This window comes from Lethenteron reissneri, chromosome 69, assembly GCF_015708825.2.
Source record: "Lethenteron reissneri isolate LAM-NWPU_2019-01 chromosome 69, ASM1570882v1, whole genome shotgun sequence".
In the NCBI taxonomy this organism is placed as follows: domain Eukaryota; kingdom Metazoa; phylum Chordata; class Hyperoartia; order Petromyzontiformes; family Petromyzontidae; genus Lethenteron; species Lethenteron reissneri.
In genome coordinates, this window is record NC_083847.1 from 10,030,613 (window position 1) to 10,057,900 (window position 27,288).

General features: G+C 44.4%; 1 protein-coding gene across 1 annotated transcript in view; it reads left to right on the top strand.

Moving 5' to 3' along the window:
* LOC133360707 (E3 ubiquitin-protein ligase RNF12-B-like) overlaps positions 1-22,824 on the top strand; it is a 37,259-nt gene extending 14,435 nt beyond the window's left edge. The window contains exons 4-10 of the mRNA XM_061579492.1: positions 3,605-3,678; positions 5,090-5,129; positions 9,373-9,498; positions 14,909-14,982; positions 16,368-16,407; positions 20,650-20,775; positions 22,717-22,824. Coding sequence (XP_061435476.1) covers positions 3,605-3,678; positions 5,090-5,129; positions 9,373-9,498; positions 14,909-14,982; positions 16,368-16,407; positions 20,650-20,775; positions 22,717-22,824 — 588 coding nt within the window. The remainder of the gene's footprint in view (positions 1-3,604; positions 3,679-5,089; positions 5,130-9,372; positions 9,499-14,908; positions 14,983-16,367; positions 16,408-20,649; positions 20,776-22,716) is intronic.
* The last annotated feature ends 4,464 nt before the right edge of the window (positions 22,825-27,288 follow it).

Genomic DNA, 27,288 nt, shown 5'->3' on the forward strand with positions numbered 1-27,288 from the left:
ATCCGAAAAGCCATCTTGGGCCTCGAGGCCTCGTCAAGCGGCAATTGCCAAAACCCAGACAAACGGTCGAGAGTCGAAAAATACCGCGCGCCTGCCAGAGCATCCAAAAAATCGTCCATGCAGGGCAGGGGGTAGGCATCCGTGACTGACACCTTGTTAAGTTTTCTGAAATCGACGCAAAACCGCAGACTGCCGACTTGTTTCTTAACAAGGACAATTGGATCCCCCCATGGACTGGTGGATGGCAAAATGATATCTGCGGCCAACATTTCATCCACCGCCACACGAATATGGTCCTTCTCAGCTGGACTCAGGCGATAAGGATTCTGGCGAATGGGGGCAGCATTTCCCGTATCAATATGGTGGCTCAATAGAGATGTCCGACCGATATCAGATTTTGACTGACTAAAAATGTCTGAAAATTCCCGCAGGAGTGCCCTCAGCTTCTGCGTTTGGCCTGACTGGACATGCCCCGGCAGGCCGCAGTTGTAGCAAGTGACCCGTCCACCCCTTCAGCGGGATGAAGCAGCCCTCGCCCGCCGCCGATCATCCCACCGCCGATCACCATCACCTCATCAATCGGCACCCCGCTGATGCAGCGAGCACGCGGACACAGCTTCACCGACCGCGTGACCCACGGGCTCCGCGGAAGACGTGGAGCACACCACCAACACCCTTTCACGTTGCAGGGTTTACTGCGCCTTGATACACCTGCGATCTTGAGCGAAGACATGTCCCGGCCATCGGCGGGAAGGACAGTGAGAAGTTCCTTGGCAAGCTCCAACAGCTTCTCAAGCACCAGCGTGTCATGGCCATCTTGACCCATGAGCGGATACGCGGCCTTCGCCAGCACCAAAAGCGCACTCCTATACGCGAGGGCCGACTTAGCATCACCTCTCCACTGCACTGCGAACTTCTGGTGGGTGTCCATTGGAGGCTCAAAAGTGGCGGCCATCTGGTTAAATGCCTGCGTGAGGGTCGACCTCTCGGACGGTGGGATGGCGAGGAACGCCGCCAAAGCATCGTCATCGAGGGCAGTGGGGAGCGCCTTCAGCGTGTCTGCCTCCGACCATCCCCCTACGTCGGCATTCGTGAAGAATCTTCTCTTAAACGCCACCCAATCTCCGCTGGAGGCAACAAATTCTTTAATGAAGGGCAGCCGACGGCGAGGCAACTGGACGTCAAATGACGAGTACGTCCCCGCTTCAAGCATGGCGGGCTCCGCATTCCCTGCTGGTGACAAAATGGCGCCCACGAGCGCGGGCGCGGCGATGGCGTTCCCGCCTTTCGCAAAATGGCGGCCAAGTTACCTCGTTCGGACAGCTCCGCCACTCCTTTCTTCGCCGTCGAGAGGAAGGACTGCATCTCGACAAGTATGGCGGATGCCACTTGGAGGAGGTCAGCGAGTTGGCCATGCGCGTCCCTGACGAGCTCTTCAACAGAAGGCAAGGAGCCCCACGCCCCGACTGCGCCCTGCTCCATGGTCAGCATCTCCGCTCCATCCTAGGCGGCCGTGGGCGGAATCAGCTCCTCGTTGTTTTAGTCGTCCGACGCTCGTACACGAACTCTGCGAGGTATAGTCTACCGCTAGCTATAACCGAGCAAGTTGGCTATTTCCAACACCAGTTGTAGTGAGTCCAACTGAGTCGCAGACATTAACTTGGGAGCAACAATATTTATCACTATCCCGGTGCGGACCACAAGCTGGGTTCCGGACTGCATGGCTAGGGGCTTCTTCTCCCCGATGTGGATCTTCGAACACCAACACACGAAGAACCCCGAGCTCCTCACGGAGCTCTCGTTATATGCTCCCGGGCTGGGGCTGGCTCTACTCTTAGTCCCACCTACCTTCCAGGCTCCTTGGGCTCCTTCTCGAATGTTCCCGAGAGCTCTCCGGCCCCCGTCCACCGGTGGCCCCCCTCCAGTATCGTCCGGTCACGTGACAACAGGTCAGCCAGAGTGTCATGCCCCAGAGTAACTCTGGCTGGCTGACGCTCGCTCTCGCTCCCTCACCGAGAACCGGCACCGCACACTGCTCGTGGTGCCTTTGCGCTAACCAGCGCTCACCCAACCATCGCTAGGGTTGGTACCGCAGCCCGTAACCCGGGCTGCCCGCAATGGCAACATTACCGGCCGTGACTTCACAAGTCCCGGCACCACACAGTGACAAGTACAGTCACTACACTAATTGGGATGGCCTCGGTAACCTTGAGCCTTGCTTCCCCTGGCCCACGGCTACTGCTGCATCAATGTGCGTCGCGGTTGTTTCTGATATACTTATCCTGGGCATGTCAACTTTTACTTGGAGGGCACCGCGCTGGCTAGGAGATGTTAATTACCTCGCCTGGTGTACAGATTGGTCGTGGGTTCGACCCCTATTCGCTACTTTGTACTCATATCGTGCTTGCGTATTGTGTTTAGTATTTTTTGTAACGTTCTGACCCCCCCCCCCCGTGACTATGCTGGACATCTGTGAAAAGGAGCTTAATGGCTCATCGCATTGCTCCTCCAGTAATAAATAAATATTCTGATTATTTGGACTTTGTCATCCCAGTGTCTCCCTTGAATGGGAACTAAGGGGATTTTTCATGACCTTAGGATGCCTCATTTTTTCTTTGCACTCTATGCCATTCTTGCCGATTTCCTGCGACACTGCACTGGTGCGGTGTCATGGCCTTCGGGGCGTGATGGCAAAGCCGATCAGTCACTCTGCTCGCAACCCAAATCCTGCAGATGGCAACCGAATAACCCTTTGTGAGTCAGCTGATTGCGGTGCCACGGTGGCTCGGATATGTTAACTACCCTCGCCTAGTATGCAAGAAGTCATGGGTTCGATCCCGACCTAGGTGCCTGCTGTATATTTGGAGTTTGCCTGTCTCTCTCTCTTCCCGTAGTCGCGTGGAATTTGCTATAAATGTCCACGTGATGATGAGCACCCTTCGTCGAGCTGGTGATAGCCAGGTCGCGTCTGAACAACGGTTACATAACTCAGTGGGCCTTAACCCGTACAATTTTTGTTCGTGTTTAGTTTATAGTTTAACTTCACAAAACTGCACCGACCAGCGTGGTGAAGTATGGTCTGGGATGGCAAGGGCAGTGTTTCAGAAATCTGTATGTATACTGAAGGAATCCGATGAGCTATGAAGCTGTTCTTCACAGATGTCCAGTAGGGGCACGGGGTCTGAACGTCAGAACAACAAGCTTAGTGTTACGTTTGAATGTATCTCCTTCAGTAAATATTCTCTAAGCCTGCTTACTCCCCTCCCTTCGTACTCATTGACATGTAAATGTTTTCCCTACCCCCTCCCTCTCTCTGCCTCCGCCCCCCTCTGTCTATTTAAGGCCACCCCACAGAGACGATCACCTCTCTCTGTACCTGGGTTGCTCTCTCTATGTATCTTGGTGATATCTGTCTGCTTATATGTCTGTCTATAGTTTTCTGGTTATATTCTATGTCGCTATTTCATTATACCTGATGATGATTGCTTGTGTTGCAATCGAAACGTCGTATGCTATTATTTAATTTATTATTTTATTTTTATACGTGACTTTACCGAAAAAACCAAAGAATAATTCTGAATATGAACAAGAATGTCTCCTTCAGTGTCTCGGAATGCAGGAGCCGCAAGCCATTGACACTGCCATCACGTCAGGCTCGGGTGCGAGGACAGGGACAAGGTGAAGTTAGAGTGGAGTGACGGTTTTTGATGGCACAGTGGAGTGATGGTGTTTGATATCAGAGTGGCGTGATGGTGTTTAATGGCAGAGTGGGGTGACGGTGTTTGATATCAGAGTGGAGTGACGGTGTTTGATGGCAGAGTGGAGTGACGGTGTTTGATGGCAGCGTAAACTGGCATCTGCTTCACAGTAGACATTAAAGGTTATCTGACGTCATTTGGACCCTGACGTTGATCGCATCAGCATCCAAATGTCACAATTCTCGCAGGCTAATCTCCCGGATCATTCTTTCCCGTGAGACGATGCTAGTCTCCACAGTTATTCCCTGGCTAAACGTTAAATATTCACTCGATCAAACCTTCATCTTGGTTGAGCAAATGCAACCTGGAGAAAAATCTGATCTCGGATTCCCATTTGGTCTACGGATGAAATACTCCTTTGATTGCAGCGACTAATTGACTCTCGATTTGAAGCTTTCGTGACTGCAAGGATTCATACTCTTTGGTTTTTTCGGTAAAGTCACGTAGGTTAAAAAAGAAAAGAAATAAATTAAATCTCGACGTGATTTAATTTATTAAATACAGTACACAAAAACCGTGATCTGATCCCATACGCAAAGGACGCCATTCCTGAATTACAGTACCCCGTTGTTTACAGATTAAGTTGTACCTGTGGTGACTGCTATATCGGGGAAACGAAACGACACATTGCTGACCGCATTCGCGAGCACAAGTCGAATTTGAAACATGTTAAGACGAATTCGTCGGCCATGGCTGACCACTGTTAAAATACTGCTGGCTCGCATTAAATTGTGTTCTCAGATACCAAGGTACTTTGCAAACCTCCTGGATACTAACAAAGATTTGTCCATGAGGCCATCCAGATATACAAACACAGACATAACTTCAACCGAGATGATGGATTCAGATTGAGCAATCATTGGAAAGATGCAATTAACCAAGTTAAACTTTAGTTACCGTGCAGTTTACTGATAGACAGCCAGTTTAGATTTATCTTCTTAAACATATCCATATTACCAGTCTGTTACCCCCAGCTCCACGCACCACCATCAACATCACCACACGTTGCTTATCATATTTAACTTCTTTTTTACTTTAGTTACCTGCTTTGAATTTTACCTACCCAAAAGCATAACAAAAGGCGGCTTAATCCTAGCTTACTTATCTACTTCTGCCATCTACATTACAAAGGCTCAGTTCCAGCAGCAGTACTGACCATCTCACAACTCCTCTCCCGCGGCCCATCCTGGCTCCTCCCCCCTTAACCAGTATATATAAGGTCGTGCCTCTTGGGACTTCTCTTCACTTGATTAACCTACGTGACTTTACTGAAAAAAACAAAGAGTATAATTGCCAGCGCGACGCTAACATGGTCTGATTTGGTGCGGCAGGACGGCTGGCATTGGGAGGACCAGCCAATCTTTGGCAAAGGTGAGATTGGATGGGTCACAATGGGACGGCATGAGTCTCCAGATCACACACACTTCATGTGGCCGGTGCCGGATGAAGCTAGTGCGGGGCGTGTAGCATGTGTTATAAAGGGCCCCGAAATAAATAAATAAACACGTAAATATTAAACCACGAATTTTTTACTTGCATAGTAATGTTATTGTATTTTTTCATTTGCTATACAGCCAGATAATGCAATAAATCGCTAACCTTAAACACCCAGTCGTTCATAAAAGTTGAAGGCAGTATAGTACTATAATAATAGAGCAAGTGCAGAATCACTGAACCAGAATTGATAGCTTAAAATCATTTAGCACGGGGCCCTTGAAAGTGCGGGGCCCATAGCATATGCTACTTGTGCTTTTAGGATAATCCGGCACTGTATGTGGCGCTGATTGACAGGAACCTCTACTATTGTTATTTGCATGCTTAACGGAGATTTAACATGTTTTTGTTTACGTGACGCACCTTAATAATTTGCTTTGTTGGAGTGGAGGTGAGTTTACGACAACATTTACGCGATCTGATCAAAAAACCGTGATAACGCTGAATGGAGATCTTTGTTCTCTCTCTTTATATGTGTTCGTCTCTGACTCGTATAAACCCCTTTGCCATGTCCGAGATGTTTGCAAGTTGCAGGGTAGGTGGGTGGTGTCCTGTTGACCCCTGAATTTCGGAACGCTCAAGTGGTTCTCAGCATTACTTTTATTTAGAGAGAGTTGTAGTCGCAGTAGCGTCATTGCGCTTCAAAGACTTATCTCGCCGCAGAGAACCCTAGTGACACACCCACCGGTAACTGATGCCACAAACTTTGCTAAGCAACCCCAGTGGGTGCCTCGGTGCCGATAAAATTATTTAATTTTAGTTTTTCTTCCGATTCTGTTCTGAACACGTACACGTCATCGGAATGAAATCAGAAGAAACATCTGATGACTTAATCATACGTTATCGGTATGGGAAAGCGTTAACGTCTCTTTATTCTGTCAGTTTATATCCGCGCCTGCCTTTTTTTATCCTGGTATTATTCTTCGTTTTCCTTTCTTTCTCATGCATCTCTCTTCGTGCTTCTCAGTCTCACTCCATGTGTATTCGTGTTCACGCGTGTGGTTTTTCATCATGTATTTTCAGTTGTCTGTCACTATTTGGTTCTTTTGGTAAAGTCACGTAGGTAGAAAAAATAATAGATCACGACGTTTCGCTTGCAACACAAGCAACCGTCAACAAACACAGCAGGAGGACTGCTGACTTAGGAGAAAGAGCTGCTGCAACGAGAGTTTATATAGGATTTTGGTGGGCCCAACCCAAGGGTAAGTGGGCGAAGCTAGACAAGGAATTTGTACGTAAAAGTAAATGTGAGAGATTAGCATGTCAATTGTGAGACAGCTCATTCACCAGAGGTGTGCTAATGAGAAGATTAGCATGTCAATGTCAGAGCTGGGCAACAAGAACAAACAACCCCTAAGAGCAAGAGGTACACATGGTGAGAGGAAGACACAAAGAGAGAATGACACACAAAGAGTCGGAAATAACAGCTGAAATAGGCAGGTAGGGTGGAAACATCACAGTCAGTTAAGACTTTACCTGGTTAATAACGTCCTTCCAATGATTGCTCAGTTTGTACCCATCTTCTCGGTTGAAGTTGTGTCTGTGTTTATATATTTGAATGGCTTCATGAACACATATCTGATGATAGCCGGTGGGTTTGCAGAGTACCTTCGTCTTGGAAAAATCAATTTCGTGTGAGCCCACAGCGTTAAAGCAATGCTCAGCAACGCCAGAGGTATTGGTTAAAAAGCTCTATCTACCGATGGCTCCCGCCACATCTGAGGTCCAGTCCGTGTCCCTCACTACTAACACCGAGTGCTTTTCCCTCATTTACATCTATCGCCCTCCAGATAGCAGCATCACTACCTTCTTAAACGAGCTTTCCGAATTTCTTTACCTCATTCTTATCCCACCTCACAGGCTCGTGCTTACTGGAGAATTTAATTGCCCTGGCAATACCCCAACCTCCATTGATAACCACCTCGAGTCAACCTGGTTCTGCCATAATCTGGTCATCACCAACTCAGGCCCCACCAGAGCTTCCTCAACAAATGTTGAGAGTATGCTCGACCTGGTTCTGAAACCTGACTTGGATCGTCGCAAACTGGTTACTCCGACAACCACCTCTTCCTATTTTCCCTTCAAATTCCCTAAGCCAATCGCCATTAAAACCACCCGCCACTCCCGTAATTTCAAGGGTATCAAGTTTTCCACTCTACAGCACCTCCTCGCAAATTCGCCTTCATTGTTATCCCCATCATCCGATCCAACTCTCAAGCTAGAAGCTGACCTGAGGGTGGCGCTGGACAAACTGGCACCATTCAAACCACAAACCACTAGGCAGCTTTCCCATGACACTCGGTGGCTCTCAAGAGACGCCATCTTTTGCTAAGCGAATCAGGAGGTGCCTTGAAAGGATCGCATCCCGAAGTGGTCTTCCTGCTGATCGAGCTGCCTATAGAGCTGCCTGCAGGAAAACCAACGAACTTATCCTTGCCTCACGTGCTTCCTACATTGGAGAACGCATCAAAACAGCTACCGGAAAACCATGCATCCTTTGTCGGGAACGCCATACCTCTGCACATTCGCAGCATCACCTCAATCGTCTCCGTCAAGAGACACTTAAAAACTCACCTCTACAACCACGCTTTCGAGTGACTCTGAGCTTGTCTCTGCACCTCTGAGTTGCGGCCATTACGTCCGCAAATTTGCACACGTTATGAATTGCAATATAATTATTATTATGATAAGCCCACTTCGTTGAGCTATCATTTGTGATAGCCAGGTCGCTTCTGAAAAAAGGCTATACAGTTCAGTGGGCCTTACCTTGGTAAAATAATAGTTTAGATTTAGTTTATTTTTTCAATGGGTCTCTATGGGTCTCTGTGGGGTCTCTCGTTCTCTGAGTCTCAGTCTCTATGGTTCTATATCCGTCTCTATGAATGTAGAATCAACATCCCGTGTCTGGAGAACTTGGCTTCTGCTATAAATTTCCACACGATGATGATGATGATAAGCCACTTCGTCGAGCAATCATTTGTGAACTCAAACACGTACACCAGACTATCAAGGCGAATGGATATTCTCACTACACAATCCACAAAGCCATCACCCCAACCGTGAGGAAGGAACCATCTGAAGATCCAATCAAAACCATTTCCTTTGCTTACATAGCAGGGATAACCAAAAAGATTTCCTAAATCTTGAACAAACACAAGATCCAGGTCTGATTTAACACATTGCATAATATTCGCGACCTGATCCCATCTGTGAAGGACAAGATTCCTGACATTCAATATCCCAGCGTCTACAAAATAAGCTGTATCTGCGGCAGCAGTTACATTGGGGAAACCAAACGACATGTCTCAGACCATGTTCGTGAACATAAGGCAGATTTGAAACACGGCAGGACCAATACTTCTGCCTTGGCTAATCATTACTTTAATGCGGCTGGCTCACGTGAAATGTATTTCTCTAAGACGATGGTACTTTGTAAACTGACTGGCTATCAACAAAGATTTGTTCACGAAGCCATCCATATATAAAGACACAGACACAATTTCAACCGAGACAACGGTTTTAAACTCAGCAATCATTGTAAAGATGTCATCAACCACTTTGGGTCATGACTTGATTTGTGTTTTCTTGTCCACCTCCACCGTCAGCAGTGTGGGTGTGTGGAGCGAGGTGCAATGCTTTGATTGGTGTAGACCAACTGCCGGTGTCGGAGCCCTCTCACACATTAACATTAGCTGCCCCGCTCGTCTCTAAACCTTTATAAACAGCTCTCTGATTGGTGTAGACCTACTGCCGGTGTCGGAGCCCTCTCCTACATTAACATTAGCTGCCCCGCCCATCCCTAAACCTTTATAAACAGCTTTCCTTCAGAGGCTAACCTCCCTATTCCTGATGTGTTGCGATCGAAACGTCTTGATATTTGTATTATTTTTTTATTCATTTTATTTTCATTTTTTTATTCTATTGTTATTATCTTTTTCTACGTGACTTTACTGAAAGAACCATAGAATAACAATCATTTGTGATGGCAAAGTCGCTTCTGAAAAAGAGCTACAGCTAAGTGGGCCTTACACCTGGTACAATAAATATTAAAAAATAGTTTATAGTTTACGTGATATTTTGCAACTGATTATTTCACTATTTCCTCTTTGTGTCTTTGCAGCAGCCGCCACTGCCTCCGACCATCCGCACACCACTGTACCAGCAGGTCGTGCGACCCGCGTCTCTTGCCCCCGCCGGCTACCAAAAGACATTCAGCGACTACCCAAACTACGAGGAAGTCGCTTTGGTAACGACGACTGCCGTCACTAGCAGTGTCGAAGGTCATGCTTTTTACGCGTGACCTTCACAGAGCACCAGATACACAATACAAAACACAAATTTAAATAATAATAATAAAACATACGTATGCCGATGTGATGTGAATAGACATCAGCTCACGTAGCCACAGAACCACATGACACAGTGGCTAGGAGATGTTAACTAACCTTGCCTGATATACAAGAGGTCATGGGTTCGGTCCCAACCCTGACGCCTGTTATATATTTGGAGTTTGCATGTTCTCTCCATGGTCATGTGGATTTTTATCTGGGTCCTCCGGCGTTTTCCCTCCACATTTATAACCAACAACACACATTTCTTGGTATTTGGTTGCTGCTATACATTTCCACGTCATAAGCCACTTCGTTGAGCTATCATTTGTGATGGCCAGGTCGCTTCTGAAAAATATAGACATAGCTCAGTGGTGCCTTCCCTGATACAATAAAAAAGAGTTTAGAATATTTTTAGTTTTTGCCAACGGGGCGGCGTCTTGCCCGTGGGGTTGTCAAAGTTGGCCGCGTCCAAGCATTTCAGTTTTTGTACCGCTGCGATGACGCTTTCAAATTTTGAGGTTTCAGTTTTATTTTTTATTTGAACTCGGATCCCTCTTTTTCGTTCTTTAATTTTAACCTAGGCGGCCTCTTTTTCTTCCCCTGGGGCGCATTCAAATTAAGTTCGTGCCGTTAAAATTAGATCCTCTGGTATAGCAAGTGTAATGGTGATAGCCACCAGTCGTATTTGTTGCAAAATGCAAAGTTAATCGAATTCGCCTTTTTCCCTCCCTTACTGTTGTCCAGTTCTACAGATTAAACAAGTTTAGTTTGTGTAGCAACACACTTCACATCATCATCGTCGTCATTATCATCATTGTGCAGTCTCTGAGCACAGGTCACGTATCACAATAAATGCATCAGCAATAAGCAGCAAAAAAATTGCCAATACCGTACGGTGACACCGCAATTTTTACACCCTTCCGCGTTTTGTCCTGTCGCAAAAACGTACCCAACTTATTCATACCCAATCGCGTTTATGTACGTATGTGTGTGTGGAACTTCTTTCGCACCGTACTTAGTCAAACGTGCTAATCAGAGGTGAGGTGTAGTGTTTAGGAGTGCACTGTATAGTAGTGTATTGTGAAGTGTATAGTTCTTTAGAGAATAGTGTAGTGCATAATGTAGTGTAGTATGCAGTGTATAGTGTAGTACGTATGTGTGTTGAACTTCGTTCGCACGGTACGGAGCCAACCATGCAACTCAGAGGTGTGGGATAAGGACAAAAAACTAAACAAGCAGTTCTAAAGAAATTCGTTTTCAATCGAAATGATGATTCAAAAGTGGGTAGCTCCAGCAGCTTGCTAATGTTGGGAGGAAGAGCATTGCAGACGGCCGCAGAAGCACATACGAAAGTAGTGTAGTGTATAGAAGTGTAGTGTACAGTAGTGTATAGCAGTGTAGTGTATAGTAGTGTAGTGTATAGTGGTGTAGTGTATAATGTATCGTATATACATCTGAAAGCGCCACACAATAATGCGATGACCACCGTCTTTGTCCGACGGTCGGCCAAAAGCAGCTGCTGCGAGGATGAGCGGAGTTCACGTGGTGATGTTTTATGCTCCTGGAGCATTGTATCGTTATGGTTCGTTTGTGGCAAGAACTTTGTGTGTGTAATGATAGCGACCTTATATGGCTTTTAATTAGGGTGCCCTGATTGTATGCGTATTAATGCTTTATATTATAATGTTACGTCTGGTTTTTTTTACGTATTAATATTATTGCTATTAAAACATATTGTGTCATTAGCTTTAAATTCGTCTTTTAAAGCACTTTGTATTGCAATTGTATGCACGAATTGTGCTACGTAAGTAAAGTTTGATTTGATTTCACAACAATGTATTCGTTTGGGCGACCAGAAGCCAATGCAGCTCGCTGAGCACTGGGACGAACACGGTCTGATCTCGCGGCACCTCATGAAGGACAACGCGATGGAGAATTTTGTACATGCACTGAAGTTTGCTTAATGGTTTTCTTTTTTTACTTTGGGCAGATGTCACCACAGCGTTACCCGATATTTACAACCTTTGGCATTCAGCCCCAAATATTTGTTTTACGTTCTACGGCAAACATTCTGGCCGCCAGATTGCACCCGAGCAGTTAGCGTCCCCCGACAGGCTATATAGCAGTGGTTCTTCAGCTTTACAGTTGAGTAGAGCAGTGGTTCTTAACCTTCACCATTGGCTAGAGAGCAGTGTTTCTTAACTTTATTGCAGCCTTGCACCCCTTTGGTTCTCAATTGTAAAACAATGTATTATAAATTAATAAATACACCCCAGATTAAGAACCACTGGGCTATCGTCTCTTTCATGTGAACATTATAGAGGTATTACAATACAGTGCTCGATTCATTTTGTTTTTGCCCACATTGTATTCATCGCGACTATTTTTATATGATAAACAGTTACAAATAATACACATGTAGTGGCATAGCGCTGGCTGCTGGCAGAAAAGGAGATCTGTGGCGTCAGCAGGCCAGGATATACACGAGAGGGGGATCTAGGGGAACGTTCACGGAAGGGGCCCACCAGGCCACGCTGACAGTATAAGAGGGGCCCCTGTAGGAGACCTCGGGGCTGTTGTTGGAGTGGGATCCCCGTCGTGCTGCTCAAGTCCTTCGTCGCCATTCTTCTCGTCATCTTCACCATTCTTCTCATCATCTTCACCATTCTCATCATCTTCACCATTCTTCTCGTCGTCTTCACCATTCTCGTCATCTTCACCATTCTTCTCGTCGTCTTCACCATTCTCGTCATCTTCACCATTCTTCTCGTCGTCTTCACCATTCTCGTCATCTTCACCATTCTTCTCACCATCTTCACCATTCTTCTCACCATCTTCACCATTCTTCTCGTCGTCTTCACCATTCTTCTCGTCGTCTTCACCATTATTCTCGTCGTCTTCACCATTCTTCTCACCATCTTCACCATCCTTCTCGTCGTCTTCACCATTCTTCTCATCGTCTTCACCATTCTTCTCGTCATCTTCACCATTCTTCTCATAGTCTTCAGCATTCTACTCGTCATCTTCACCATTCTTCTCATCGTCTTCACCATTCTTCTCATCTTCACCGTTCTTCTCGTCATCTTCACCATTCTTCTCATAGTCTTCAGCATTTTTCTCACCATCTTCACCATCCTTCTCGTCGTCTTCACCATTCTTCTCATCGTCTTCACCATTCTTCTCGTCATCTTCACCATTCTTCTCGTCATCTTCACCATTCTTCTCGTCATCTTCACCATTCTTCTCATAGTCTTCAGCATTCTACTCGTCATCTTCACCATTCTTCTCATCGTCTTCACCATTCTTCTCGTCATCTTCACCGTTCTTCTCGTCATCTTCACCATTCTTCTCGTCATCTTCACCATTCTTCTCACCATCTTCACCATCCTTCTCGTCATCTTCACCATTCTTCTCATCATCTTCACCATTCTTCTCGTCGCCTTCACCATTCTTCTCGTCATCTTCACCATTCTTCTCGTCATCTTCACCATTCTTCTCGTCATCTTCACCATTCTTCTCGTCGTCTTCATAGCAGGTACCACCACAATATGCACTGCTGTAATCCTAGCAGGTACCACCAGTCAGTATGCACAGCTGTAATCATAGCAGGTACCACCACAATATGCACTGCTGTAATCCTAGCAGGTACCACCAGTCAGTATGCACAGCTGTAATCATAGCAGGTACCACCACAATATGCACTGCTGTAATCATAGCAGGTACCACCACAATATGCACTACTGTAATCATAGCAGGTACCACCACAATATGCACTACTGTAATCATAGCAGGTACCACCACAATATGCACTGCTGTAATCATAGCAGGTACCACCAGTCACTATGCACTGCTATAATCATAGCAGGTACCACCAGTCAGTATGCACTGCTGTAGTGATAGCAGGTACCACCTCAGTCGGTATACACTGCTGTAGTGATAGTAGATACTGCTATCGAGTTGGTAGATACTGCTATATAGAGTTAGTAGATACTAAAACAGTCAGTATATACCACTACAGTCAGTCAATACTGCTACAGTCAGTATATACTACTATACAGTCAGTACATACTACCACGGTGAGTAGCTACTAGAGTCAGTAGATACTATTATAGAGTGAGTAGATACTCCTATAGAGTTAGTAGTTACTACTATAGTCAGTGGATACTACTATAGTCAGCAGATACTATACAGTTAGTCGTTACGACTATATAGTCGGTAGATACTACTTTAGGCCCAGTAAATACTACTATGATCAGTAGTTACTACAGTCACTAAATACTACTACACAGTCAGTAGCTACTACTGGCTCAGTAGATACTACGGTACTGTCAGTAGATACTACTACAGAGTCAATAGATACTACTTCCTCTGTTGTATGTAAGGTGTGTAGGTATATATACCTACGAGGGGTAAAGATATTTTTTGAGGGGGGGGGGCACAATTTTCGGAAACCTTTTACATCAACTATTTACCCCACACTTTCTACAACTTTTTGAACTTGTGCAAGCCTCTTATATATTTGTTGGTATAGAAATGTACAAACGGCCCACCGGGCTTTGACAATACCTTAGTATCTGTGTATATATATGTAAGGTTTTTAAGAAATATATTTTTCACCCGGGCAAAGCCGGGTACTTCCGCTAGTTTGCTATAAATGTCCACGTGATGATGGTGATAGCCAGGTCGCGTATGAACAACTGTTACATAACTCAGTGGGCCATACCCCGTACAATTTTTGTTCGTGTTTAGTTTATAGTTTAACTTCACCAAACTGCACCGACAAGCGTGGTGAAGTATGGTCTGGGATGGCAAGGGCAGTGTTTCAGAAATCTGTATGTATACTGAAGGAATCCGATGAGCTATGAAGCTGTTCTTCACAGATGTCCAGTAGGGGCACGGGGTCTGAACGTCAGAACAACAAGCTTAGTGTTACGTTTGAATGTATCTCCTTCAGTAAATATTCTCTAAGCCTGCTTACTCCCCTCCCTTCGTACTCATTGACATGTAAATGTTTTCCCTACCCCCTCCCTCTCTCTGCCTCCGCCCCCCTCTGTCTATTTAAGGCCACCCCACAGAGACGATCACCTCTCTCTGTACCTGGGTTGCTCTCTCTATGTATCTTGGTGATATCTGTCTGCTTATATGTCTGTCTATAGTTTTCTGGTTATATTCTATGTCGCTATTTCATTATACCTGATGATGATTGCTTGTGTTGCAATCGAAACGTCGTATGCTATTATTTAATTTATTATTTTATTTTTATACGTGACTTTACCGAAAAAAACAAAGAATAATTCTGAATATGAACAAGAATGTCTCCTTCAGTGTCTCGGAATGCAGGAGCCGCAAGCCATTGACACTGCCATCACGTCAGGCTCGGGTGCGAGGACAGGGACAAGGTGAAGTTAGAGTGGAGTGATGGTGTTTGATATCAGAGTGGCGTGATGGTGTTTAATGGCAGAGTGGGGTGACGGTGTTTGATATCAGAGTGGAGTGACGGTGTTTGATGGCAGAGTGGAGTGACGGTGTTTGATGGCAGCGTAAACTGGCATCTGCTTCACAGTAGACATTAAAGGTTATCTGACGTCATTTGGACCCTGACGTTGATCGCATCAGCATCCAAATGTCACAATTCTCGCAGGCTAATCTCCCGGATCATTCTTTCCCGTGAGACGATGCTAGTCTCCACAGTTATTCCCTGGCTAAACGTTAAATATTCACTCGATCAAACCTTCATCTTGGTTGAGCAAATGCAACCTGGAGAAAAATCTGATCTCGGATTCCCATTTGGTCTACGGATGAAATACTCCTTTGATTGCAGCGACTAATTGACTCTCGATTTGAAGCTTTCGTGACTGCAAGGATTCATACTCTTTGGTTTTTTCGGTAAAGTCACGTAGGTTAAAAAAGAAAACAAATAAATTAAATCTCGACGTGATTTAATTTATTAAATACAGTACACAAAAACCGTGATCTGATCCCATACGCAAAGGACGCCATTCCTGAATTACAGTACCCCGTTGTTTACAGATTAAGTTGTACCTGTGGTGACTGCTATATCGGGGAAACGAAACGACACATTGCTGACCGCATTCGCGAGCACAAGTCGAATTTGAAACATGTTAAGACGAATTCGTCGGCCATGGCTGACCACTGTTAAAATACTGCTGGCTCGCATTAAATTGTGTTCTCAGATACCAAGGTACTTTGCAAACCTCCTGGATACTAACAAATATTTGTCCATGAGGCCATCCAGATATACAAACACAGACATAACTTCAACCGAGATGATGGATTCAGATTGAGCAATCATTGGAAAGATGCAATTAACCAAGTTAAACTTTAGTTACCGTGCAGTTTACTGATAGACAGCCAGTTTAGATTTATCTTCTTAAACATATCCATATTACCAGTCTGTTACCCCCAGCTCCACGCACCACCATCAACATCACCACACGTTGCTTATCATATTTAACTTCTTTTTTACTTTAGTTACCTGCTTTGAATTTTACCTACCCAAAAGCATAACAAAAGGCGGCTTAATCCTAGCTTACTTATCTACTTCTGCCATCTACATTACAAAGGCTCAGTTCCAGCAGCAGTACTGACCATCTCACAACTCCTCTCCCGCGGCCCATCCTGGCTCCTCCCCCCTTAACCAGTATATATAAGGTCGTGCCTCTTGGGACTTCTCTTCACTTGATTAACCTACGTGACTTTACTGAAAAAAACAAAGAGTATAATTGCCAGCGCGACGCTAACATGGTCTGATTTGGTGCGGCAGGACGGCTGGCATTGGGAGGACCAGCCAATCTTTGGCAAAGGTGAGATTGGATGGGTCACAATGGGACGGCATGAGTCTCCAGATCACACACACTTCATGTGGCCGGTGCCGGATGAAGCTAGTGCGGGGCGTGTAGCATGTGTTATAAAGGGCCCCGAAATAAATAAATAAACACGTAAATATTAAACCACGAATTTTTTACTTGCATAGTAATGTTATTGTATTTTTTCATTTGCTATACAGCCAGATAATGCAATAAATCGCTAACCTTAAACACCCAGTCGTTCATAAAAGTTGAAGGCAGTATAGTACTATAATAATAGAGCAAGTGCAGAATCACTGAACCAGAATTGATAGCTTAAAATCATTTAGCACGGGGCCCTTGAAAGTGCGGGGCCCATAGCATATGCTACTTGTGCTTTTAGGATAATCCGGCACTGTATGTGGCGCTGATTGACAGGAACCTCTACTATTGTTATTTGCATGCTTAACGGAGATTTAACATGTTTTTGTTTACGTGACGCACCTTAATAATTTGCTTTGTTGGAGTGGAGGTGAGTTTACGACAACATTTACGCGATCTGATCAAAAAACCGTGATAACGCTGAATGGAGATCTTTGTTCTCTCTCTTTATATGTGTTCGTCTCTGACTCGTATAAACCCCTTTGCCATGTCCGAGATGTTTGCAAGTTGCAGGGTAGGTGGGTGGTGTCCTGTTGACCCCTGAATTTCGGAACGCTCAAGTGGTTCTCAGCATTACTTTTATTTAGAGAGAGTTGTAGTCGCAGTAGCGTCATTGCGCTTCAAAGACGTATCTCGCCGCAGAGAACCCTAGTGACACACCCACCGGTAACTGATGCCACAAACTTTGCTAAGCAACCCCAGTGGGTGCCTCGGTGCCGATAAAATTATTTAATTTTAGTTTTTCTTCCGATTCTGTTCTGAACACGTACACGTCATCGGAATGAAATCAGAAGAAACATCTGATGACTTAATCATACGTTATCGGTATGGGAAAGCGTTAACGTCTCTTTATTCTGTCAGTTTATATCCGCGCCTGCCTTTTTTATCCTGGTATTATTCTTCGTTTTCCTTTCTTTCTCATGCATCTCTCTTCGTGCTTCTCAGTCTCACTCCATGTGTATTCGTGTTCACGCGTGTGGTTTTTCATCATGTATTTTCAGTTGTCTGTCACTATTTGGTTCTTTTGGTAAAGTCACGTAGGTAGAAAAAATAATAGATCACGACGTTTCGCTTGCAACACAAGCAACCGTCAACAAACACAGCAGGAGGTCTGCTGACTTAGGAGAAAGAGCTGCTGCAACGAGAGTTTATATAGGATTTTGGTGGGCCCAACCCAAGGGTAAGTGGGCGAAGCTAGACAAGGAATTTGTACGTAAAAGTAAATGTGAGAGATTAGCATGTCAATTGTGAGACAGCTCATTCACCAGAGGTGTGCTAATGAGAAGATTAGCATGTCAATGTCAGAGCTGGGCAACAAGAACAAACAACCCCTAAGAGCAAGAGGTACACATGGTGAGAGGAAGACACAAAGAGAGAATGACACACAAAGAGTCGGAAATAACAGCTGAAATAGGCAGGTAGGGTGGAAACATCACAGTCAGTTAAGACTTTACCTGGTTAATAACGTCCTTCCAATGATTGCTCAGTTTGTACCCATCTTCTCGGTTGAAGTTGTGTCTGTGTTTATATATTTGAATGGCTTCATGAACACATATCTGATGATAGCCGGTGGGTTTGCAGAGTACCTTCGTCTTGGAAAAATCAATTTCGTGTGAGCCCACAGCGTTAAAGCAATGCTCAGCAACGCCAGAGGTATTGGTTAAAAAGCTCTATCTACCGATGGCTCCCGCCACATCTGAGGTCCAGTCCGTGTCCCTCACTACTAACACCGAGTGCTTTTCCCTCATTTACATCTATCGCCCTCCAGATAGCAGCATCACTACCTTCTTAAACGAGCTTTCCGAATTTCTTTACCTCATTCTTATCCCACCTCACAGGCTCGTGCTTACTGGAGAATTTAATTGCCCTGGCAATACCCCAACCTCCATTGATAACCACCTCGAGTCAACCTGGTTCTGCCATAATCTGGTCATCACCAACTCAGGCCCCACCAGAGCTTCCTCAACAAATGTTGAGAGTATGCTCGACCTGGTTCTGAAACCTGACTTGGATCGTCGCAAACTGGTTACTCCGACAACCACCTCTTCCTATTTTCCCTTCAAATTCCCTAAGCCAATCGCCATTAAAACCACCCGCCACTCCCGTAATTTCAAGGGTATCAAGTTTTCCACTCTACAGCACCTCCTCGCAAATTCGCCTTCATTGTTATCCCCATCATCCGATCCAACTCTCAAGCTAGAAGCTGACCTGAGGGTGGCGCTGGACAAACTGGCACCATTCAAACCACAAACCACTAGGCAGCTTTCCCATGACACTCGGTGGCTCTCAAGAGACGCCATCTTTTGCTAAGCGAATCAGGAGGTGCCTTGAAAGGATCGCATCCCGAAGTGGTCTTCCTGCTGATCGAGCTGCCTATAGAGCTGCCTGCAGGAAAACCAACGAACTTATCCTTGCCTCACGTGCTTCCTACATTGAAGAACGCATCAAAACAGCTACCGGAAAACCATGCATCCTTTGTCGGGAACGCCATACCTCTGCACATTCGCAGCATCACCTCAATCGTCTCCGTCAAGAGACACTTAAAAACTCACCTCTACAACCACGCTTTCGAGTGACTCTGAGCTTGTCTCTGCACCTCTGAGTTGCGGCCATTACGTCCGCAAATTTGCACACGTTATGAATTGCAATATAATTATTATTATGATAAGCCCACTTCGTTGAGCTATCATTTGTGATAGCCAGGTCGCTTCTGAAAAAAGGCTATACAGTTCAGTGGGCCTTACCTTGGTAAAATAATAGTTTAGATTTAGTTTATTTTTTCAATGGGTCTCTATGGGTCTCTGTGGGGTCTCTCGTTCTCTGAGTCTCAGTCTCTATGGTTCTATATCCGTCTCTATGAATGTAGAATCAACATCCCGTGTCTGGAGAACTTGGCTTCTGCTATAAATTTCCACACGATGATGATGATGATAAGCCACTTCGTCGAGCAATCATTTGTGAACTCAAACACGTACACCAGACTATCAAGGCGAATGGATATTCTCACTACACAATCCACAAAGCCATCACCCCAACCGTGAGGAAGGAACCATCTGAAGATCCAATCAAAACCATTTCCTTTGCTTACATAGCAGGGATAACCAAAAAGATTTCCTAAATCTTGAACAAACACAAGATCCAGGTCTGATTTAACACATTGCATAATATTCGCGACCTGATCCCATCTTTGAAGGACAAGATTCCTGACATTCAATATCCCAGCGTCTACAAAATAAGCTGTATCTGCGGCAGCAGTTACATTGGGGAAACCAAACGACATGTCTCAGACCATGTTCGTGAACATAAGGCAGATTTGAAACACGGCAGGACCAATACTTCTGCCTTGGCTAATCATTACTTTAATGCGGCTGGCTCACGTGAAATGTATTTCTCTAAGACGATGGTACTTTGTAAACTGACTGGCTATCAACAAAGATTTGTTCACGAAGCCATCCATATATAAAGACACAGACACAATTTCAACCGAGACAACGGTTTTAAACTCAGCAATCATTGTAAAGATGTCATCAACCACTTTGGGTCATGACTTGATTTGTGTTTTCTTGTCCACCTCCACCGTCAGCAGTGTGGGTGTGTGGAGCGAGGTGCAATGCTTTGATTGGTGTAGACCAACTGCCGGTGTCGGAGCCCTCTCACACATTAACATTAGCTGCCCCGCTCATCTCTAAACCTTTATAAACAGCTCTCTGATTGGTGTAGACCTACTGCCGGTGTCGGAGCCCTCTCCTACATTAACATTAGCTGCCCCGCCCATCCCTAAACCTTTATAAACAGCTTTCCTTCAGAGGCTAACCTCCCTATTCCTGATGTGTTGCGATCGAAACGTCTTGATATTTGTATTATTTTTTTATTCATTTTATTTTCATTTTTTTATTCTATTGTTATTATCTTTTTCTACGTGACTTTACTGAAAGAACCATAGAATAACAATCATTTGTGATGGCAAAGTCGCTTCTGAAAAAGAGCTACAGCTAAGTGGGCCTTACACCTGGTACAATAAATATTAAAAAATAGTTTATAGTTTACGTGATATTTTGCAACTGATTATTTCACTATTTCCTCTTTGTGTCTTTGCAGCAGCCGCCACTGCCTCCGACCATCCGCACACCACTGTACCAGCAGGTCGTGCGACCCGCGTCTCTTGCCCCCGCCGGCTACCAAAAGACATTCAGCGACTACCCAAACTACGAGGAAGTCGCTTTGGTAACGACGACTGCCGTCACTAGCAGTGTCGAAGGTCATGCTTTTTACGCGTGACCTTCACAGAGCACCAGATACACAATACAAAACACAAATTTAAATAATAATAATAAAACATACGTATGCCGATGTGATGTGAATAGACATCAGCTCACGTAGCCACAGAACCACATGACACAGTGGCTAGGAGATGTTAACTAACCTTGCCTGATATACAAGAGGTCATGGGTTCGGTCCCAACCCTGACGCCTGTTATATATTTGGAGTTTGCATGTTCTCTCCATGGTCATGTGGATTTTTATCTGGGTCCTCCGGCGTTTTCCCTCCACATTTATAACCAACAACACACATTTCTTGGTATTTGGTTGCTGCTATACATTTCCACGTCATAAGCCACTTCGTTGAGCTATCATTTGTGATGGCCAGGTCGCTTCTGAAAAATATAGACATAGCTCAGTGGTGCCTTCCCTGATACAATAAAAAAGAGTTTAGAATATTTTTAGTTTTTGCCAACGGGGCGGCGTCTTGCCCGTGGGGTTGTCAAAGTTGGCCGCGTCCAAGCATTTCAGTTTTTGTACCGCTGCGATGACGCTTTCAAATTTTGAGGTTTCAGTTTTATTTTTTATTTGAACTCGGATCCCTCTTTTTCGTTCTTTAATTTTAACCTAGGCGGCCTCTTTTTCTTCCCCTGGGGCGCATTCAAATTAAGTTCGTGCCGTTAAAATTAGATCCTCTGGTATAGCAAGTGTAATGGTGATAGCCACCAGTCGTATTTGTTGCAAAATGCAAAGTTAATCGAATTCGCCTTTTTCCCTCCCTTACTGTTGTCCAGTTCTACAGATTAAACAAGTTTAGTTTGTGTAGCAACACACTTCACATCATCATCGTCGTCATTATCATCATTGTGCAGTCTCTGAGCACAGGTCACGTATCACAATAAATGCATCAGCAATAAGCAGCAAAAAAATTGCCAATACCGTACGGTGACACCGCAATTTTTACACCCTTCCGCTTTTTGTCCTGTCGCAAAAACGTACCCAACTTATTCATACCCAATCGCGTTTATGTACGTATGTGTGTGTGGAACTTCTTTCGCACCGTACTTAGTCAAACGTGCTAATCGGAGGTGAGGTGTAGTGTTTAGGAGTGCACTGTATAGTAGTGTATTGTGAAGTGTATAGTTCTTTAGAGAATAGTGTAGTGCATAATGTAGTGTAGTATGCAGTGTATAGTGTAGTACGTATGTGTGTTGAACTTCGTTCGCACGGTACGGAGCCAACCATGCAACTCAGAGGTGTGGGATAAGGACAAAAAACTAAACAAGCAGTTCTAAAGAAATTCGTTTTCAATCGAAATGATGATTCAAAAGTGGGTAGCTCCAGCAGCTTGCTAATGTTGGGAGGAAGAGCATTGCAGACGGCCGCAGAAGCACATACGAAAATAGTGTAGTGTATAGAAGTGTAGTGTACAGTAGTGTATAGCAGTGTAGTGTATAGTAGTGTAGTGTATAGTGGTGTAGTGTATAATGTATCGTATATACATCTGAAAGCGCCACACAATAATGCGATGACCACCGTCTTTGTCCGACGGTCGGCCAAAAGCAGCTGCTGCGAGGATGAGCGGAGTTCACGTGGTGATGTTTTATGCTCCTGGAGCATTGTATCGTTATGGTTCGTTTGTGGCAAGAACTTTGTGTGTGTAATGATAGCGACCTTATATGGCTTTTAATTAGGGTGCCCTGATTGTATGCGTATTAATGCTTTATATTATAATGTTACGTCTGTTTTTTTTTACGTATGAATCTTATTGCTATTAAAACATATTGTGTCATTCGCTTTAAATTCGTCTTTTAAAGCACTTTGTATTGCAATTGTATGCACGAATTGTGCTACGTAAGTAAAGATTGATTTGATTTCACAACAATGTATTCGTTTGGGCGACCAGAAGCCAATGCAGCTCGCTGAGCACTGGGACGAACACGGTCTGATCTCGCGGCACCTCATGAAGGACAACGCGATGGAGAATTTTGTACATGCACTGAAGTTTGCTTAATGGTTTTCTTTTTTACTTTGGGCAGATGTCACCACAGCGTTACCCGATATTTACAACCTTTGGCATTCAGCCCCAAATATTTGTTTTACGTTCTACGGCAAACATTCTGGCCGCCAGATGGCACCCGAGCAGTTAGCGTCCCCCGACAGGCTATATAGCAGTGGTTCTTCAGCTTTACAGTTGAGTAGAGCAGTGGTTCTTAACCTTCACCATTGGCTAGAGAGCAGTGTTTCTTAACCTTTATTGCAGCCTTGCACCCCTTTGGTTCTCAATTGTAAAAAAATGTATTATAAATTAATAAATACACCCCAGATTAAGAACCACTGGGCTATCGTCTCTTTCATGTGAACATTATAGAGGTATTACAATACAGTGCTCGATTCATTTTGTTTTTGCCCACATTGTATTCATCGCGACTATTTTTATATGATAAACAGCTACAAATAATACACATGTAGTGGCATAGCGCTGGCTGCTGGCAGAAAAGGAGATCTGCGGCGTATGGCATTCCTGACGTCAGCAGGCCAGGATATACACGAGAGGGGGATCTAGGGGAACGTTCACGGAAGGGGCCCACCAGGAACCCACTTGTAGGTTCTAGAAAGGGGGGGTGGCTGGGGGCGGAGCGAGGCCACGTGACAGTACAAGAGGGGCCCCTGTCAGGGACCTCGGGGCTGTTGTTGCAGTGGGATCCCCGTCGTGCTGCTCAAGTCCTTCGTCGCCATTCTTCTCGTCGTCTTCACCATTCTTCTCATCGTCTTCACCATTCTTCTCATCGTCTTCACCATTCTTCTCGTCATCTTCACCGTTCTTTTCATCATCTTCACCATTCTTCTCACCATCTTCACCATTCTTCTCATCATCTTCACCATTCTTCTCGTCGTCTTCACCATTCTTCTCGTCGTCTTCACCATTCTCGTCATCTTCACCATTCTTCTCGTCATCTTCACCATTCTCGTCGTTTTCACCATTCTTCTCATCATCTTCACCATCCTTCTTGTCGTCTTCATCATTCTTCTCGTCGTCTTCACCATTCTTCTCATCATCTTCACCATCCTTCTCATCGTCTTCACCATTCTTCTCGTCGTCTTCACCATTCTTCTCATCATCTTCACCATTCTCATCATCTTCACCATTCTTCTCATCATCTTCACCATTCTCATCATCTTCACCATTCTTCTCGTCATCTTCACAATTCTTCTCGTCATCTTCACCATTCTTCTCACCATCTTCACCATTCTTCTCGTCATCTTCACCATTCTCACCATCTTCACCATTCTTCTCATCGTCTTCACCATTCTCGTCATCTTCACCATTCTTCTCGTCGTCTTCACCATTCTCGTCATCTTCACCATTCTTCTCACCATCTTCACCATTCTTCTCACCATCTTCACCATTCTTCTCGTCGTCTTCACCATTCTTCTCGTCGTCTTCACCATTCTTCTCATCGTCTTCACCATTCTTCTCACCATCTTCACCATCCTTCTCGACGTCTTCACCATTCTTCTCATCGTCTTCACCATTCTTCTCGTCATCTTCACCATTCTTCTCGTCATCTTCACCATTCTTCTCATAGTCTTCAGCATTCTACTCATCATCTTCACCATTCTTCTCATCGTCTTCACCATTCTTCTCGTCATCTTCACCGTTCTTCTCGTCATCTTCACCATTCTTCTCGCCATCTTCACCATTCTTCTCACCATCTTCACCATCCTTCTCGTCGTCTTCACCATTCTTCTCATCGTCTTCACCATTCTTCTCGTCGTCTTCACCATTCTTCTCGTCATCTTCACCATTCTTCTCGTCATCTTCACCATTCTTCTCGTCGTCTTCACCATTCTTCTCACCATCTTCACCATTCTTCTCGTCGTCTTCACCATTCTTCTCACCATCTTCACCATTCTTCTCGTCGTCTTCGTCATTCTTCTCGTCATTTTCACCATTCTCGTCGTCTTCACCATTCTTCTCGTCATCTTCACCATTCTTCTCATCATCTTCACCATTCTTCTCGTCATTTTCACCATTCTCGTCGTCTTCACCATTCTTCTCGTCGTCTTCACCATTCTTCTCGTCGTCTTCACCATTCTTCTCATCATTTTCACCATTCTTCTCGTCGTCTTCACCATTCTTCTCGTCGTCTTCACCATTCTTCTCGCTATCTTCACCATTCTTCTCATCGTCTTCACCATTCTTCTCGTCATCTTCACCATTCTTCTCGTTGTCTTCACCATTCTTCTCACCATCTTCACCATTCTTCTTATCGTCTTCACCATTCTTCTCGTCATCTTCACAATTCTTCTCGTCATCTTCACCATTCTTCTCATCGTCTTCACCATTCTTCTCACCATCTTCACCATTCTTCTCGTCATCTTCACCATTCTTCTCGTCATCTTCACCATTCTTCTCATCATCTTCACCGTTCTTCTCATCATCTTCACCATTCTTCTCATCATCTTCACCATTCTTCTCATCGTCTTCATCATTCTTCTCGTCATCTTCACCATTCTTCTCGTCATCTTCACCATTCTTCTCATAGTCTTCATCATTCTACTCGTCATCTTCACCATTCTTCTCGTCATCTTCACCATTCTTCTCATCATCTTCACCATTCTTCTCACCATCTTCACAATTCTTCTCGTCATCTTCACCATTCTTCTCACCATCTTCACCATTCTTCTCGTCATCTTCACCATTCTTCTCATCATCTTCACCATTCTTCTCACCATCTTCACCATTCTTCTCGTCATCTTCACCATTCTTCTCATCATCTTCACCATTCTTATCACCATCTTCACCATTCTCATCATCTTCACCATTCTTCTCACCATCTTCACCATTCTTCTCACCATCTTCACCATTCTTCTCATCGTCTTCACCATTCTTCTCGTCATCTTCACCATTCTTCTCGTCATCTTCACCATTCTTCTCATAGTTTTCAGCATTCTACTCGTCATCTTCACCATTCTTCTCACCATATTCACCATTCTTCTCGTCGTCGTCTCCATCTCTACCACCTCGGGGCGCCGCTAGTCAGACAGCCTCCCAACTGTCCTGGCTGAGTAGCGTCACCGATAATAGACGGACTAAATACAATCATACCTCGGTATACGACCACTTTGGAATACATCGAATTTAGTATATGCCGTGTTTTGACGAGAAAAAAATGTTTTGGGACACGACGTCTTGCTTGGGATACGACGCGCTTGCTAGAACTTGTATTGGTCGGGATGAGTCACCGTTCACGACTCCTCCCCTTCCTCACCACCATCCTCGTAGGCTATCAACTCCTCTCAGCAAGGTAAAGTGATGTTAAATTTTATTTTTATTTCAATGTATTTTAATTTACTTATGCATTTATTTTAATTTATGTATGCATTTTAGTAATAAGTAGTGGCTAAATTATGTTATACAACCCCATTAATGTATAATATGCCATATAAAATATAATTTCTTATATTCTGGAACGGATTATTTCCTTTCCCTTTCTTTATTATGGGAAAATTCGTTTAGTATACGTCATTTTCGGTATAAGTCCTACCTTCTGGAAGGAATTAACGACGTATACCGAGATACCTCTGTATTAAGTTTGTTAATCCCAATGGTGTTCACTAATAAAGAAGTGCCTCCAAGTCTTTTCGTCTCTGAGTTCGTCACTACACATACATTATAACAGATAAGGCAATATATCTTTATACAGTAGAACCCCTGTTAACGACCACCCCTGTTAACGACTAATCGCTTAAGGAGCCCCCATAGAGCCCAATGTGTAGTCTAGTGTATAGTAGTGTAGAGTATAGAAGTGTATAGTATAGTAGTGTATATTAGTGTAGTGTATAGCAGTGTAGTGTATAGTAACGTGTCGGAGTGTAGTGGATAGTAGTGTAGTGTATAGTAGTGTAGAGTATAGTACTGTAGTGTATAGTAATGTAGTGCACAGTAGTGTGTAGTAGTGTAGTGTATCGTAGTATAGTAGTTTAGTGTATAGTAATGTAGTGCATATTAGTGTGTAGTAGTGTTGTGTATCGTAGTATAGTAGTGTAGTGTATAGTAGCGTATCGTAATCTAGTGCATAGTGTGTAGTAGTGTGTAGTAGTGTTGTGAAAAGTAGTGTCTCCATAGAGCCCAATGTGTTCACTTTCCGACCATTCCCCTGAGCTGTTGTAGCTACAGGACATATTAATGAATGCATTTATTAACCATGTTTCTTTTATTATCATGCCTTTATAATGTTGTTAGTATATTTACGTATTAATATCCATTGTTTAAATATTATAAATCAGGGGATTTTTTTTGTGAAACGGGATGTAACTCACCAATGAGACTTTGTCCAGATCTTTCAAGGATTTGTGAGTTCCTCATACAATCCAGCCTGGTTAAACCCAGGATGGATCGTAGGCAGGCTAGCATAAATGTTTCTAACCGACGAAGATGTTCCAATAGGGGGGTCCACGTTTCACAAGTGTA